The 18320-nt window shown below is 43.4% G+C and overlaps 2 protein-coding genes across 2 annotated transcripts in view; one reads left to right on the top strand and one right to left on the bottom strand.

The window, feature by feature from the left end:
• Window positions 1-1333, bottom strand: part of adgra3 (adhesion G protein-coupled receptor A3) — a 29166-nt gene extending 27833 nt beyond the window's left edge. The window contains exon 1 of the mRNA XM_084344891.1: window positions 297-1333. Within this exon, the coding sequence (XP_084201017.1) occupies window positions 297-505 (209 nt within the window). The 5' untranslated portion in view covers window positions 506-1333. The remainder of the gene's footprint in view (window positions 1-296) is intronic.
• Window positions 1334-2866: 1533 nt separating this feature from the next.
• On the top strand, window positions 2867-7832 carry gba3 (glucosidase, beta, acid 3). Its single transcript, XM_084344103.1, has 5 exons — window positions 2867-3075; window positions 4052-4279; window positions 4391-5196; window positions 5698-5821; window positions 7072-7832. The coding sequence occupies exons 1-5, from the start codon at window positions 3021-3023 to the stop codon at window positions 7272-7274; spliced, it is 1416 nt and encodes a 471-aa protein (XP_084200229.1). The 5' UTR covers window positions 2867-3020; the 3' UTR covers window positions 7275-7832.
• The last annotated feature ends 10488 nt before the right edge of the window (window positions 7833-18320 follow it).

Raw genomic sequence — 18320 nt, 5'->3', positions numbered from 1 at the left:
TACTTGTCAAGCCACCTTACCTTATTTTGAACTATACTGTGAATTTTATGGAAGTTTATGACAAAGTTAATACTAATACATAGATAATAATAAGCATCTGCTCATTTTAGTAAAGCTGTAGTACCAAATAAACTATTTATAAGTAGACAACACAGACTTTAACAGTGGCTGAATAGTGTTGAAGCCCGGAAATAAAACTAAAGGTTCAAACTTTGGTGCGAAACAGATTTAAGAGACAGGATTAATGTGTTTCAATCAGGTGAAATGCTCAGTGAATGCTTCTCCTGTATACTCACAGTGTGACGGTCCTGTTGGAGAAGGAGTCCGGGGGTAACACCTGATGGAGCTCCATGTTGCTGCACACCACCTTCCTGTCGGACGCCGGGCTTTTCGCACCGCTTTTCGGGCGTTCATCATATGATTTGCAATCAGATGATACCACCGAGGAGCCGCCGCCGCCGCTCAGCAGCAAAATCCCAAACAACTGCAACAGATCCAGCCTCATTTTTCACACGCTACCAGAAAAACCGCTGCAGCATTGGCAAGGGGAGACAATGTTTTGATTCAAGACTGGGAGGGGGGGCAGATGAAGTTAACACTGAAATCCAGACCCCGTTAAAGACCAAAATGAGAGCCGAGCCAGTATCTTGTTTGGCTCAAGTGAGGCTTCCTCCTCCATTTCTCGCAAGGCTTTCCCTTCGCTCGGGGAAGAGGTGTTCTTCTTTGTCTGCCAGCCGACTCATTTATAATTCCCTTTCCATCCCGGCGTGGTGTTCATTTCCTCCAACTCCGCGAAACCACTAATTTGACATGCCGAGTGTGCTCGCTGGGTGTTTAACAACTTGTCCAGTTGTTGGGAGGTTTTCTTTGTTGGCCCTAGCGTGGGGGTCCAATTCACGGTGCCGTTTTTTTCTTTCCACGGGAGGTGGCTGCGGTTGTCCCAGGTTATCCGCACTTACTAACTCCAGGAAACAGAGCCAGGCTTTTCTTTTAAAAAAAAAAACACCCACCTTATTTCCCCAGTACTTTGGACTGTGCGCCGAACCAAACAAGAGCGAGTAAACTTTCCCAGCCACCAACAGGAAATTACTCTGGGAAGAAAAAAAAACACACACTCACACACAAAAGCGATACAACAACACCTTTGCGGCTCAGCGCGTGTTGCCAAAAGCTCGAAAAATCAACGTAAAAAGCTCGAAAAACTTAGAGAAGAGTATCCAAAGTCTTTTACGAAAATGTTTAGCTCCAGTGCGTCTTTGGAAAGTATTCAAAAGCCAGTTCTCTGTCCATTGAGAAGTCCTCTTCCCATGGTCCTGCCCCAGGACCCACTATCGTCAAGTCCCATGGAAATCCAACCATATCCGGTCTGCCTTTCAGAATAAAACCCTTAGCACAGGCATATTTGTCAATTGCTATGAGTTTGTAAGGCATGGTTGCAAAATTGCCTTACTTCTATTTAGACTTAAGTGGTGTACTCAAGTAGGTACTGTACAAATACATTTTTAAAGTTACTTGCTTTGGACATCTACTTCACATTTTCAACATTTTTACTTCACTAGGCTTACATTTATTTCACAGACAGTAGATAATAATGTCTATATCTATAGAGTAGTTAAAGTATAGCTCCTCTTTGACCAGCTTCTATAGCAAAATGCAGCAAATGCAATTTTCTAATGTTTCATTAGTAGCCTGCTTTTTTCTTACTCAGTATTTCTTTTACTTATAAGTTGAATTTTGAATACAAGACTTTCACTTTGTAAAATTGAGTGTTTTTCTGCTTTTTCCTTTTCCATTGTCACTTCAGTCCACCCCTGCTCCTCTACTTTGCTGTGCACATAAAAGCCATGAAAGATTAAGCCGCACAAGGAGCATAAATCCAATCATATCTTGTAGCTATATGAGGAAGAGGGCATTTAGCTGATGAGGATTTGTTTGCCCTTTGGCAGCAATCCGTTTTCTTTGTTATGATCAGGTCGAGTGAGTCACTTCATTCTATAGAAAACTGGATCAGAGGATTGGCATTGAAGTGATCACAGGTCAGGGAACATATGCCCCCAGGCTGTCATGCTTTCACCTTCACTAGTGTATTTGGTTTCAGTACCTGCAGGGCTTGATGTTCATTGACATGCACCCTTTAACCTTTTTTGTGTGTGTACAGGACATCACACTGTTGCAGTGGATGATACCAAAACATATTCCCATCTTATTCCTTTCGGTCTGATCATCACAGCCTATGAAAGGTTATTTAAAAGTTATTTAAAAGATTGAAAAACTAAACTCGATTATTGAATGGAATATAATATGGGTTCTTAATTGTAATTATACTTTGTTGTGTAGTTGTTTTATTTTGTTGCTATATAGCAAAGCTAGCTAATTTGACACCATTTGTTGTGCTAGCAAGACAAAGTAGCTGACTTATTTAAACACATTTCCAAATGGTGTTTTCCAAATGTTTTGTAATAATTTATTATAAACATTTATATTTCTTTAATTGTCATATTGAAACATGAAGAGAAAAATGACACCCAAAAACTCACAAAGTAAAAGCTGTCCGGGCACACAGTTCAAACTTGAAGGACTGCACGCTCATGTGCTGCATTCAAGTACTCCTATGTAAATTTGTAGACCCTTAGTTGTGAGGAAAACGTTTAGGGGGAAAATCGAAAGACTCGGACTATGATAGGACTAATAGTAGTTTTGGATGATTGTTGTTCAGGTTATTTACCCACAACATTCAAACTGCGCAACAGGACCAGAGAGACGCAAAGAAAAAGCATGTTAGACAATTGTGTTTTGAGCTTGCCGTGGTTTGTGTAGCGATTTACGTGACAACCGTCACGCCACCTAAACGTCTCATCTCGGAGTCTTTCCTGGTTGTGGGACAGTCGAGGCTTCGTTGTTAGACTATACGAGAATGTACACTTTGAATATAACACTTCTATGAAACTGATACATCAGATAAGCACAAGACAGAAAGGTATTAGAACCGGGCTGATCCAGTTTCCTGACACTTGAAAAACATGTTCCCGTGTGACTTTGCGTGGGGAGCGGGAACTGCAGCGTATCAAATAGAAGGTATGTAAACAAAACGATGACATGAATGAAATGATTATACAGGGTGCAGTGGACACACAGCTCACCTACACAGTGCAGTCTAATGCAATACATAGCCCTACTACAAAGACTTAAGTTAAATTAGGTAACACTACTGCTTTCGTTGAGCCCAGAACTTTGTTTTTTGAATAAACTTGATCAAATAAATGCTCTGTAGTGCTTATCGTGTATTCAGTATGACAAAGAAGACTAGTTTGTGGTGACATCTTATTGTAACTACTGAATTGTTGCTTTTTCAATGCAGTAACACAAGCCACATATTTTCTAATGAAGTCCAATTCACTAAACTACCAGAAATAATTAGATGCCACTCTGACACACTGAACATGATCGGCTCCATAATGGCTTTATTCATTGCAGAAGCTTTGCTTTATATTGCACTAAGTAGTGCAGCTACCTGCACAGCTACCTGAGCTAACAAGCTAATAGTAGCTACAGTCATGCATGTATATACAGAATACAGCAATTAGCAGTTACTCTGGTGATATGCCAGTAGTGGCCAATTCTTACATATTGCACCTTTAAACTGCACAGGTGTTCATAATACAGTGTCCACTCCCTGAAGATGGCACACACCAAGACACAAAGCACAAGCATTTTTTTTTTAAATACCTGAGGTTGTGTTCTTAAATGTCATTTGGCGTTCATTTATAGTCAATATAGATCTTTAACTTTTACTATTGGAATTATATTGATTTATTAATATTGAATTGTACTAGCTCACAGGTCACCCTTACATAAAACTGACAAAAATCAACAGACAGTTACAGCATTTATAATAGAAGACAAAATACAGCAGAATTTAAACAGTTCCCACTGGAGATAAGTAAGCCCACAGACACACTTTAAGCCCTAGTAGAAACACTACTGTCTTTTTTTTTATGTCACCATCCTCCAAACTTTTATGAAATGAAACAACCTATTTGTGCGCATTGAGGTGGCTGGCAGGCAGACGGCAAGGGACCAAGTATCTGGGACACATTTTGTCACGCGAAAGGCGGCAGAGTGTTCAGGGAGCAGGATGGAGATGTGGGCTGTAACAGCTACGAACTGTGGGAGCAGGATCTGGAGTGTATCCGGCAGCTAGGACTGACGCACTATCGCCTGTCTCTCTCCTGGGCCCGCCTCCTGCCTGATGGGACCACGCGGCATGTCAATCAAAAAGGTATTCCCATACACACGCTACAATTGTATCTAAAACAACAAAACGGGATAAGCTGTGTTGCTGTTTTACCCTATTACCTTATTACAGCAACTCTGTATGTCTGCCCTACAGGTGTGCAGTATTACAACAAGGTGATTGATGATTTGCTGGCCTGCAATGTATCACCCATGGTCACACTTTACCACTTTGACCTGCCTCAAGCTCTCCAAGATCAAGGTGGCTGGAAATCACCAGATATAGCGGCAATCTTCGACAGCTATGCAAAGTTTTGCTTCCAAACATTTGGTGATCGCGTCAAGCTTTGGATCACCATTAACGAGCCCTATGTGTGTGCCAAATTGGGCCATGAAGACGGCATCCATGCCCCGGGATTAAAAGAACCGGGGGTTGCTGCCTACCTGGTGGGCCATAACATGCTGCGTGCCCACGCCATGGCCTGGCACAGCTACAACTCCTTCTACAGGACAGAGCAGGAGGGTGCTGTGTCTCTGGCCATCAACAGCGACTGGTTTGAGCCATCAAGAGCAGGCTGCACTGAGGATATCTCTGCCACTGAGCGCTGCCTTGCGTTTACACTAGGGTGGTTTGCCTGGCCTGTGTTTGTGACTGGAGATTATCCAAAAGTAATGAGATCTGCCATCGACAGTCAAAGTGAGAAGCTGGGGTTCAGAGGCAGCTCACGACTGCCCTGTTTCTCAAAGGACGAGCCTGGCATTTTGGGCACAGCTGACTTCTTTGCGTTGAACTACTACACGTCTCGTAAGGTGAAGCCAGGAGGAGGAAGTTGTGGAATGATGCTGAGTATGAAGAGCGACCGAGATGCAGAAGAAGTTTTGGATCCTTCCTGGCCTATCTGTGGTGTTTCCTGGCTCGCTGTAGTTCCCCATGGCTTAAGGAAACTCCTCAAGCACATCAAGGTAAAACGCTAACTACTGACTCATCTTCTGGGTAATTTTCTATGTCATGTTTTCATTACTGAAAAGTGCCTCAAACACATCCTTTATTTTGACTGTGAATTCAATCCGTTGAAATGTGAAGTCATTTTTCTTTTTCCCTCTTGGCATCAAGCTGAATTGACCAACAGGAAGACAAATCACCTTCAACCAAACGAGGAGAACACTGTGACATTTGTTTAGTGTCTTGCTATTGATTTTGTATGCGGTAATCTCCCTTTAACACCTCCAGAAACACATTGATGCTTCATTAGTGCTGTCACATTGAATGAAACAGTTACTTTGCTGAAAGTGTTTGCAATTGCAATTTCCTGCTGTTGTGACTTGTCACAGGCCATTAGTTTGAGCTTGGCACCGTTGAAATGCAGCTAAACGGTACGGCACAGACCGATCTGTCTCTCCCTGAAATGCCCTGACAGCTGAGATGCCTTGTTTGACAATAATATTTGCCCCATGACTTTCCAGGACACTTTCAACAACCCAGCAGTCTACATTACAGAGAATGGCTTCTCGCAGGTGGGGCCACTGCAAATTGAGGATGCCCAGCGCTCGGAGTTTTACAAGGAAACCATCTTGGAAGTGGCTAAAGGTGAATCTGCACTTGAAATAAATAAATAGCAATTAGCAGACGGTCAAATTATTACCTTTATTCAGCATTTTAGAAACTCTCTACATAACATTTTGTGTCGGTTGTGCAGCTGCCAATGAATAACTGCCTTACAAATTGTCCTTTGTAAAATTAATCCTATTCAGGAGGATCACATATGGTCTGTTATACCTTCACCTGTCTTGCAGTTGGGTGTAAATTTGTCAGAAACCTGGGATACAAAGATTGGTTGGTACACCATCAATTGGTTTTAAATAACATCTCTGTTTTGGTACAAATCATTGATAAAACCCGCCATCTGTGCACTTTGGGCAAAGTGTTATTTTCAGAATCCTTGGCTCAGGTTGTGTAAATTTTGATGAAATCTGGGGGGATATTTAAGTACATCAGTAAATAGGTCAAGTTCAAGATGGTGTAAAAACAAAAATATGAATGTGCAATAGATTTTTTTTCTTGATTCATGAAAACAGAAGAACATTATCTTTCTTTTAATTATTTTTATGATGTTTTATTTTCAGACCATAAGGCTTAGGAATTATTGCCCGCAAGTGAAATTGTTTGTTTTGGCACCACCCTCTGGCCAATCTGTGTATTTTTTATTGCCAGAAATATTGAAAGCTGTCTACCAAATTGAGGAGCAGGAGGGTTTATGGTTTCTGTGAGATTGCAGAGCAGTCATTCAAAGGGAGATAAAGGGGAAAGAGAAAACACAATTTTAGGCCATTTGGCTAGGTTACATACACGTACTGTATAATATCGAAGACTGTAATTGGAGCTGGCATGAGATAAGAGGCGTTGCCTTCTGTGATTGTCATTGAGAACACAGTCAATGCATGTTTTGCCAAGATGCTTGACGTTGATGAGCATGAAACTAGGCGACTGTGCTCTCAAGGGGTCCACCGATATGTTTTTTTTTCAGGGCTGATACTGATTTTTAGTAAGACAGATAACCAATAATTGGAATCTATATATATTTGCAGTAAAAATAAAAATCTTAGGATCAAAGTTGAGAATAACCAGTGATGGACTGTAACTAACAACAATTTACTGTTACTTAAGTACAATTTTAAGGTACTTTACTTGAGTATTTCCATTTTCTAGTACTTTAAAATATCACTCCACTAAAGTTATTTAACTTTAGGTACTAGTTATTTTGCATGTGGATAACTGCATACTTCTGTTAAAAAAATACTTATTCAAATCTACAAAATTAACTCTGTGTTCTTGCATAGCAATACAAGAAGATGGGGTCAACGTCCTTGGGTATTTTGCGTGGTCGCTGCTGGACAACTTTGAATGGGCCGATGGATTCAGCGTTCGCTTTGGATTGTTCCACGTGGATTTCGGGGACGCAAAGCTAGGCCGAACCATGTACCAGTCTGGACGGGAGTATGCCAAGACAATCGTCAAATACAAAGGAGGTCGATCCAGATAAGAAGACTGTTGTACATTCTTAATAAACAAGCAGCTCTCGCTCAGTGTAGATCCGAAATTGAATGCATTTTATTGTCTCTGAATTTCTTTCCCCTTTTCGAAAATGTTCAGGGAAAAAGTCCAACAAATAGGCTTACTTGGCTGCCTTTATAGAAATTCTGACTTCAGCAGGGGACGTGAGGACAAGGAGCGTTAAGTCGATTCAATGGAATGCAAATTAGTATTCTGTTCTGCCCAGTACCCAGTCAATCTGTACAAGGAGGTTTATGAAGAAGGGAGAGTCCCTCACTGAGAGGGCCAAGACAGCTGCTGCAGACACTTCACAGGGCTGAATGTATTTGTCAATGATTAAATGAAGTATTAAGGGTGTTATCATCTTGGAAAACAGCATTGTTATGTGCCTGCATGCATCTTATGTGTTTAGCAATGAAGTAATGCAGTTTGGCAGTCTTTTTAAATGTACCTGTGAGATTCAGGTGAGTGTGTCTGTATGATACTTTGCATTATAGTCTGAAGTTTCGGGTTGACTGGAAGGTTGAAGGCTCCCCTGATATTTTAGGGAAAATAAATCACACATTATGCAGTCCATTTGGTCATCCTTTTCATATTTGACACACAGCTCCTGTACCACCTCACCTATCACATTGGAAAAGAACCCATCAAAAAAGAAAAAAGAAAATCAACTCGGTTATTATAATGCTGTCGGGCTGCATAAAACACACTCCAGTAAACTCGGCCGAGATGCCAGCTGAAAGCAACAGATGTCCTGCCACAGGAAGAGAGCGCAATGCCATTTGTGTTCCACGGACAGCTGCGCAAACTCTCTACTTAAAGGAAGAAAGGAGGGAACAAGGCGAAAAGCCTTCTGTTGATTCTCTGTGCATACTGTGGTTAAGGTGGGATTATTTATATGGAGTGCTGAACAATGCACTTTTGATTTGCAGGGCAGAGCGAGCCACATAGGGTTTGACATTAGTGTGTGAGAAAATGGCTACTGCGGATCATCTGTTATGTTTTTAGGTTCAAGTTTAAAGAAACATCAACTAAAACCAACTTCCTATCTGCTCTTATCAGTAATCAGAATACTGGAGAGCTGGATGAGCAGTTTGGTTGCATCTGTTTGTAAGCCTACAGTGCCACCTTGTGGATTTAAAGAGAACTACTGCTTTGAATTCAACAGCTCAGTGTGTCCCGCACTGCACTTCCCAACATGTCACACGATGTGTTTTGATTAATAAAATGCATCCTGTTGGTTTAACAATAAACAACTAAAACAGCTCCCTAACCACAATACATCATAGATTTACAACAATTAATATTCATGCTCTGAACGTGAAGGAACGTGCCATTTATATTCTGTGTTGGGAGACTTTGTTTGCATTAATAAGCATGGTGTATCGTGACATCCAGTTGGCTGTGCATACTGTTTTCAACAGATGTGAGTAATACCCTCGTGGCCCTCCTCCATCTATGTCAAGCCGAGTGAGATTCTCCTTTGTCTTATGATGAATAACAAGCTATTGTGGAAACATGAATAATGCCACCGCCGCTCGCATTAGAACTTCTTTTGCAGGCTGCTTTGAACGCAGAGTTGAACCACATCTCAACGCTAATGAAGTTCATCTAATGTCTGTGGCACTGAGAGGATGCAGGATGATGGAGGCGCGCCACAAAACACTCAGCATTTACTGAACAGATATGCAACATGTCAGGTGGAGACAAAATCAAACATGTTAGTAAGAACTGAATATTTACAATTGATTCTCTTACCTGTGTCAGAGACAAACTCACGACTAAAGAAGAGAGTCAAGTTTCCCATGATTCATGAATGCAGCCAATATGAAACTGGATTCCCGGCAAAGACTTGATTAGTAATTCCACCGACTGTCGCCCAGTATTGATGGACTCCATCTTCCTCCATCACTGGCTAGCTGCATGGGTGAAAGAACCACCACTGCTGCTGAATTGATTGAATGAAATATGAGTGAGAAGTTACCCTCCACTTAGTGAATGTTGAAATTAGCCATTTGCGGGGGGGGGGGAACCGAGGAATAATATGTGCCTATTGCAGGTTGGGAAAAAGCTTAAAACATTAATTAGCATTTAAATAATTCACTCCTCAAGTCTCTTTAATAGCCCAACTACGAATATTCAACTTCAATTCATTACAGCGGGCGGAATTTATTCTGATTAGCCCGTGATGTAGAAAGTCACCGAAGGAGCCATTTCTAAATGTGCTTTCCAATTAAGCGCCAAATATATCATGTGTATAGATAAGTTGCTTTTGACAATGAATTAGTACGTTTAATTGTAACATTCAATCACATTCACTGGCGGAGATTTACCCCGAGGAACATTCTGGCAAATTACCAAGAGGGGCCCATTTGTATTGGACCAAACTTTACTCATTATGTTTTGACAGGCACTATGAAATATTCAATAACTGGGAAATTCATTTACTTATTATGAATTAACTAGATAATTTAGCCGCTGATAAACTATCTTTATTGTGAATTATAGGAGGAAGCACAATCTTGTGTATCGGTGCAGTGCTTACAGGTGCAAAGGGTATGACTTCTGGCAAATAATTACCTTTTTCTATTTACTGATTACCCTCATATGCATATCCCCTGGAGAAATTGTATAATTAGATTGTTGCTTCAATATCAAGATGAGGAGACATCAGCCACTCCCTTCCTCTGGAGCGCAGATACAAATCTCTCTCTTCCCTCTCCTCTCCCTCTCTTTGTCTGGGTGTCTCAGTCAGCTGGTGAGGGACCCGAGAGAGGCCCCAAACCACCACTCAGCCTGTCGTTTTTTTCCTTTCTTTCTTTTGCTCTTATTCACTCACTCTCCGTAGCTCATCATCTTCCCCTCTCCTAATCGCATTGCTCATTTTCCATTGACAAGAGAGTATGAGGAGAGAGGGAGGAAGAGAAAAAAAAAAAAAAAAACAGCACAAACTTTCTAAATCCCATTGACCTACTTCGCCAGACATTTCACTGGGAATTCATATTAGTGCAAAAGAGTTAGAAGAAGAAATGTTTTCTCATTTCTCCCTCCTCTCCATCTTCCTCGCAGCCCCCTCCTTCTTCTCTCTTTCTCTTTCAGCTGGAAGCCATTTTCCTCACATCCCGTATTTGATCCTGTATGAGCACTACAGTACATTATACAAGTGGATAAACGCCTTACCGTGGCATAACCAGCGGTTTGGAGTTCTGTCACCACTTTTGACAGTGGCGTAAGAAGCGTGACATCGGCGCTATAAAAAGCGCTTTGAAAGACCTCGTCTTTGATTGATGAATTTGGCGGCGGAGACAAGATTGAAGGGGATGAATATTGCTAGGCCTTGAAGACAGGAAGTGGAATTATGACAGACCCATACAGAGAACTAAAGCGGGGAGACGAAAAGAGAATAAAAAGAGAGAAAGCCAATTCAAATCTTTTTCTTTTAAGTCCCTCCCTGAGGGACTGCAGATGACCCTGCTAACGACTGTTGAAATTCTAACTCCCTTGAGTGTGATGGCGCCGCGTGATGGGAGGGGGTTCGCAGACCTGCCTGAAAAATTGAAAGCTCCTAGAATATTCAGCTAACCCTGTGCGCTCGGTTGGGGGTGGTGATGGGGGGGCACATGCAGAGATTGGTATTCAGGGTCTGTGTGTGTGGCGGGTAAGCCCAGCGGTGGTGGCAAGAGAGAACCCCCCTCCGTGTGCGTGTGTGTGGTGGCCAATGAGCCGAGCGCCGTGTCTCATGGGAACAGTGGTAGAAGTGGAGTGAACCTAAGTGAGGATGGGAAAGAGACAATTTATGGAACCTTTAGAACCGAAGTGAATGTGGCTGTGATGGCGACGGCGTAGTTATCAGGCCCGGATCCAAGCAGAGAGACTAACGACGTGGATATAACCTCATGCTCCCAATATGCAAACACAATGTCATCAACAAAGAAGAGTGAAAAATTCATCTGCTCTAAATTTCCCCTGAAACTTTAGACAGACAATGGTTACCTGTAGGCCTTTCCTGGCAGAAATAATGAAGGGAATACAGGGGGCAACTTGCAGTATATCTTCATCCACATTTACCTTTCCCTCTGATGTTCTGCTTTAATCAAAAATGAAATGGGTGATTTGGTTTCGTACAACCTGGTTCTAATTTTTGTAGTTTGGCCCGCTGTTGGCAAAAGTAACTAGGGACCATCTCGTGATGGGATCACACCAGCTGCGATGCCCGTCACCATGACTTCTCAGTAGTACTCATGGGTCAGACCACAGCCATCTTTGAACTCAGCCTTCATTTTGATCTCAACTACACACCTGTCAAGTTTCATAACTGCATCTTGCACACTTGGGACGCTATCACCTTGACACAAATCTGTCTACAGCAGACGGACAGACAGAGAGAACGACAGACGGACATATAAACACCTGTCAAGTACTCCAAACTGCTTCTGTGATAGTTCTCAGTGTCTCCAAGACAGCGGCCCCCCTGATATAACTGTCGGCCAACCCACTGGCAGCCCCACTTGCAAGGGCATATGCATATTGTCCTTCTCAGTAATGATTGATTTATGCATAATTTGCTTGTATCTGATATTTAACATTAGGTACTATTTATTTACGGTAAATTAATAATGAAAATTAGATGAAAAGAGGAAATGCATATGTGTGGCCACCCTCGAGATTTTCAGTGGGCCCTTCCATGAAAGATTTCTGGGGGCGCCCCTGCTCTAAGACCATAATTATAAACCAAGGGTGTACAACCCCCCCAGTGGTGGTTATAAACACTTTTATAGATTATTACCCACATTTCTGTTATGCTCACTTGAAGTTTTGCTTCCAAATAACACGAGTAATTGTGGCGTAGTTACCTTGAAGTCGTCAGTGTCTGTCTGTGTCGCGTCTCTCTTCATCACTCCATGTCATGGAGCAGCAGCAGGATACTCATTTCAAACTGAAGTAGGTCATTCCTAATGTGACATAATTAGCCCGCCATCCCCCACTTAGCTTCTGTGTGCCTTGTTGTCCCCATGCAACAAGCTAGCTTACATTAGTAAAACCAAAACATTTAGAGCTTGTAAATATTTGAGAGAGCTAGAGAGCATTTCATTGCGGGACCCCACTGGCTTCTGGCAACAGCTAATGTTTTGGGGCTTCCGAGAGACACCCATACGAACAGTACTTGTGTAAAAGTCTTAAAGTATGTACTTAAGTATCAAAAGTAATTTTAAGTACAGTACTTGAGTAAATGTACTTAGTTACATTCCATCACTGATAATACCCGACACTGGTTTGGATAATTGCTGATTTATCCCTGGGTTATTGATATTCTGGCACACAACTGCTGGCTTGTTTACAGTCTGAGCACAAGAAAAGCAGTTTGGTGACAGCACATGCCACGACGCAAGCACAAATACAGTTGTGTGTGCAGTTTGTTCATGGAGTTTGGGGGGAAAAAAGGCAGTCTATTCTCAGGTATTTCCCTGAAACATCTCGCGCTTCCTCCGGAAAACGGCGCAGCTCGTCTTTGATTAACTGCAAACGCTTTAGGTTCAGGGCCATTTCAAGAGAGAGCGGACGCATAGGGCGCAGAGCAACAGTGCGCGCGGACTAATTAACTCTAAGTGTTGTACGACATGCTCCCTTCTCACCCGTGTTGTCACTCAGGGTTTGAGTGGCGCTAATGAGAGAATTATCTAGCCTCGGACCCTGGTAATGCATTCAAATGAACACCAGCTGACCTGACTTATGAGATGGCTTTTTAATCTCACCACTTAATACCAATCAGACCTGCTTTCTCATGTGCCTACACTGGGAGGGTTAGGGTTTTTTTTTTTTTTCCCACTGTTGATCTAAGGGAGAGCGTTAATTGTCTCGAATGACTCAAGGGCCTCTGCCGATGTTATGCAGAGAACCTCAGGTGTGCAGGATAAAACAGGTGGATATGGCTTCAGAAGTGTTTGCCGGGCATCAAAGTGAAAGCGTTTGGGCGCGTGTGCCTGCGTGTGTGTGCGTGTAAGCCCCTTATCATGAGAGCCCAGTTGAGGATTAAGAAGGTTAATAAGGTCATGAGTTTGCAACAAAAATCTGTGACATACAATGGAGCTTTGGCATTGTTGGATTACCATAATCATCGTACTTTGGTGCCCAAACCTGTGACTCAATTGTTGTGCTCGCAGTGCTTCCAGAGGCAATACAAACGTTCTGCAGGGGGCAGGTTGGGGGAATTTAATAATTACCTGCTGGTATTACCAATTTAAGCATTTATACTTGGGCAAATAAGCCCGTGTTTCAAATTGGATCAAGGTATTTTCGGTCTGTTGTCTTGCGAGCTTAAATGCGATGGTTTGTTTCAGCCAGACAGCGCTGAACTTGTGGGCAACATGAGCAATAAGCCCTTTCAAGTGTTTGGGCTGTAGCCGTTTTTGTTTTGCCAAGTGCTCGAGGTAACAAATAGCAGATCAGCCAGAGTTCAGGGCTGCTCGCAAAATGGTCGCAGCGTTTCAATGCCTTTCGGGGAGACTTTTATTGTTATAAATCTCGTGGCGTACTCTGAGCGTGTATGTTTGAGCGACTACGCCTTTGTGTGAGCGCGAGCTCGGGTACAACATCTGCTTGTGTAAACCTGCGAGGTTTAGGAGGCGAGTGCACCCGCTCCTCCTGGCCTGCAAGCATCCCACGCTCGCAGCATGCACAAGTGTGCCAGGATAGGGAGGAAAAAAGAAGTATTGATGAGTCTAATATGCGAGGTCTTTCCACCTCCCCGAAGTCATTAGAATCTATATTTTTATATTGTTCACAAGCAGTCAGGATTTGCCTGAATGAGGCCCAATTAAAAGGGATTTAATAGGATTTGCTTATTACTGATTCGAGGAGGCGGTTGAGATACCTTTAGTCGCAATTTCACTCTGCAATGTATATAAGTTATAAGTGAATAATCCCTTTGGAGTGTTGTGATGTTTGAGAAGGAGGTGAAAGATATAATGCTGAAACTGCAATAATGACTGGATTAGGAACATTATTATGCCGCTCCTTTTGTTCCCTGTTATATACAGTACCCTGAATTCAGCTAGTGTGGATCAACGCAGACAGTATTTTGTCTGCTCTGCATGTGTGATCAAACCCAGTGTCAGAATATTGCTCTAATTATGGCGGGTGAAAAGTTTTGTCGCCATGACTTCCACACTGTATTCAATTATGTGTTACTAAGTTGGGTGCATTGTATAGCACATCTTTACATGCCACTGCTTGACAGCTAATTGTACAGCAGACAATAAGGATCAGCCGGTGTGCTGTGTCTTGTGTGTGGCAGACTTGCAGTTTTTGTCTCTCTATCTCGGCCCACAGGCCCATTGTCATGCAGTCGCTCAGGTAAGAGGCCCAGTCGTCACTCATCTGCCTGACGGCCGCCGCTATCTGCCCTGACGGTGACAGATGATGGCAGTGTGGGATGGGAGTGTGTATGTGTGTTAACACCAGACAGTGTGTTGTACCAAAGGGGGGTCCGTGGCAGGTAGGCAGGCAGCGAGGGAGGCGAGATGGATACCACCCCGACTGAGGGCTGGGTTAGAGGCCAGTGGGCAGCGCTGCATTCACTGACCGTGCCTGAGAGCAATACAGGGGCTTTTCGGCACAGCAGCCAAGCAAGGACAACAGTGTTGGTGAGACGGATCAGTTGTCACATGGGCAGCGTGGCACTGAGGAGAAAGTTGGCAGAGGCTGCTAAAACGAAAGAATGTTGTGTGGTTCAAATTCACCAGTAGATTGGTAGAATAGGCACGTAGCTTTACTGCGTCTCTAAATGAAACTGTGGTGTGGAACGTTAAGTGGAACTGAAGCTGAATTAATCTGTTTCACGTTGAGCAATAAACAAGCAAGAATGCTGTTATGTTAGCAAGGCCACAAAGATTCCAGGCTTTTCAGTGGGCACAATGAAATGTTAAAGCTGTCCTCTCTTTTTCGTGAGGCAGCTCTCTTTGCCTCTTCCTTTTGTGTTTTTCAATGCTTGGCGTGTTTGGTAGTTTAAGTCTTCAACACTTTGCGTTGGAGTTCTTTGTCCTGATTGGATAAAGTTGGCAGGGATACCAAAAAATGTCTTTTCTCTTTAACTGCATTAGCGGGGAGAGGAAAGACATGGGTTACTGCCCAAACACTCTGTAACAGTGATTACTGTTGGAATACAGAGCTATTTAACACTCTTTTTTAAAAAGAAAATAATGCTTCTAACAACTTTAAGCACAATGGACAGATTATTGACTGGCAAAATGGCACTTCAAAAATAAGAAAAATTAAATGAATCCAAGGTGTTTCTTGACTGTAATAAGAAAAAAAAGAATCTACTATTGGAACAAGTGAAAAGTGTCTAAACCGACACCAAAATGCTACTTTTTAGGTGATTGTGTTTTATATTAACAGGAACAAACAAGTGACATTCATCCAGCAAGTGAGATAAGTAAAGAAAATGTGACACGGCTTACCTTGCTTTCGGGTTCACTATGTTATGATCATGTTCTTTAATGTTATTTCACTGAAATATGAACTACTTTTGGACTGTTGTGTATCTAACTTAATGAAAATAAAGTAGGTTTTCATACTTTTTCCACTGCTTTCAAAGGTAGGACCGAAGAAATAGTGATTTGAGAGATCATTGCTCCAAAATGACCGATCCTCCTTTTAGGGCTATTTCGTAACACTTCAAAAAGCATGAAGCTGGTTTGAAGTGACCCGACTGTGCTGTTGCTGCCCTCGGACAAATGGGCATGGTTTCCTTTTGAACAGCTATAGTTGATATACTTTGCACACACAGAACAGTCTCAACAGACTATCTGAGAAAAGTAAACATCAAGCAATCAAGTATAGTCATCACTAGAGTTTTTATCTGAAGACATCTGGAATCCTGAATGTCAAAGTTGTGTATTTGTCCATGTGCGATCCATGTATGTACATAAATGCGCGTCCACGCACAGGTGTAATATACAAACACGTGTGGACGTACGTATGAGTGTTCTCCTGCCGTCCGGGAAGATCAATGCGTCCACATCGATGCTGTCTTGCCCTCCGCACGTGAAGTGAATGGAGGGGGAGGAGAAGGTGGCGAAGGGTGGGAGGAGAGCGGGATGGGAGGTGCGCACTAAATGGATGCGATGCAAATGGCACCAGAGGACATAGGAATCAATTTACCTTATTGAAACAAATGAGAGCAGCTCAGCCCTGCCACGGCGTGTGTTCTTTTTTTTTTTTTTTTTTTGGCCGCCCCCATTGTTATTGTAATTAACCCACCCAACCCAAATTCCTGACCCTCCCTTTCACAGACACAGCCAACCCCCTCAACAGCCCTGTCCATGGCTGCCTGGGGTCCCTTTTACCCTAATGAAAAAGCCTTAGAGGTGCTCAGGTAAAAATGTAGGTGCTGTAATGGTGATTCATGGCCCTGGGTGACATGCTAAAAGGCATGGGAGATCTGCCTAGGAAAGCATTTAGGAAAGGGTATTCCGTGTGCGAGCGCCAACACCCCCACTTCAACAAACACACACACACACACACACACACACACACACAAAGAGCCACCAACTGTAATGACTTACGGACATTCCCTGCTCCCAGCATGCTCTCAATTTTATAAACTCCCCACGCGCCACATTCATGGAATCCCAATAACCAAAATGGACTCGTTGGAATGACCTCGGTGGTAAGTGGCCAGCGCAATGCCTATTTCATATAGTGATGTGTGACGTCCTATTGAAAATTTGCCATTCTTTTGTTTAAGGCTAGCCCACATTGACGCCTGAGCTCTAATTCCCCAGTGTGGCATGGGCATTGTATAGGGGTCTTCGGGGGACGGATCAATAGTTGGAGAGAGCGATGGGGTCATGCTGGAATCGATGCACTGGACAAACGACCTCCCGCTGCCGCTCGCACCTTCCAAGCCGCTTGACACCTGAGGCGATCTTTACTGAAATGTCCTCTGCTGAAATGCCACAGGGCCACGGGCTGCTGAGCAGTCACTCATGCAGGGCTCCAGAATCAAGTGGCGTATGCAAACCGGGTCTGCTGTCATCCGCGGTGAAAGGCCTTGGCTCAGCGTTACTACATAAACAAAACTCATGCACCTGAGAATGTCAATTACTTGCCGCCTGCCCCCTCTGACGGCCCCGTGCTTGATGGCCAAATTGGGATTAATTTGGGGAGGATGGGGGCCAGTGTAGAGGTGACACCATGTCGTTCCAGCCCAAAGAGAGAGAGGCGGCGGCGGAATGGAGAACAGAAGCAGCAGGCCGGCTTGATTGTTCCCCCATTACCCTGCGCGGCGTTTTGCATAAGCGGCAAAAGGCGCTGATGAAAACAAGTGGCGGTTTCAGGTCGGAAGCAGACACCCAGAAAATGAGCTTTTTTTCCCCCTTTCCCTTCTTACCCTTCCGCTGGGCCGCATAATTCAGAAGAGCCATCTTGTGGAAATGTCATCGTGTGGTGCCGCTGGAGCAAGCAGTGTGACAGAATGCTGTAACGCCTCCCGGGCTGGGGCCCTCGCCACGCTTGCCACGCCCGAGTCGGCCTGACCTTGCAGGTGCTGATATATGCAGCCACATTTGTGTCAGAAAATGGACAACGGGTGCCTCTTCTTTCTGGAAGGTTTTAGCCACCGCAGGCACAACTTTTCCCTCCGATTTGGGTTCACTGAGAGGTGGTGCATATTTCAAAGACAGGCTGTATATGTTTATTTGCTTGAGGATATAGATTTCTTCCCTTTCCCCCCGCCTTTTCTTTTTTGAATAGAGGTCAATTCCCCACCGTGCGTTCCCTTTTATGCACCCACACCCTATTCTTCATTCATCTTACCTGCTGACACATCTGACAACACGCTGCTGTATTATCATCTCCCAACCCCCAGCGCTATACCTTCCACAACAACACAGGGCCGGCTCGACTCCTCCACCCATTCTCTTTCTCCTTTAGAAAACTGATTATAAATGGTCAATTTGAAAATAGACTGGAAAGTCCCCAAGGCTGCTTGCCTTGTCAAATTGAAAAGGGACAAGGACAAGTCAGTCGACTT

Source organism: Pagrus pagrus (assembly GCF_965226575.1).
Source record: "Pagrus pagrus genome assembly, chromosome: 22".
Taxonomy (NCBI): Eukaryota; Metazoa; Chordata; class Actinopteri; order Spariformes; family Sparidae; genus Pagrus; species Pagrus pagrus.
This window is presented reverse-complemented; position numbering and strand designations above follow the sequence as displayed.

What these genes read in the sequence shown, in the direction of transcription:
- gba3 (XM_084344103.1), top strand. Translation starts at nt 3,021, where the DNA reads ATGTTCCCGTGTGACTTTGCGTGGGGAGCGGGAACTGCAGCGTATCAA. An exon ending in GCGGCATGTCAATCAAAAAG is followed by an intron (nt 4,280 to 4,390) that starts GTATTCCCATAC and finishes TCTGCCCTACAG; the next exon opens with GTGTGCAGTATTACAACAAG. An exon ending in AACTCCTCAAGCACATCAAG is followed by an intron (nt 5,197 to 5,697) that starts GTAAAACGCTAA and finishes ATGACTTTCCAG; the next exon opens with GACACTTTCAACAACCCAGC.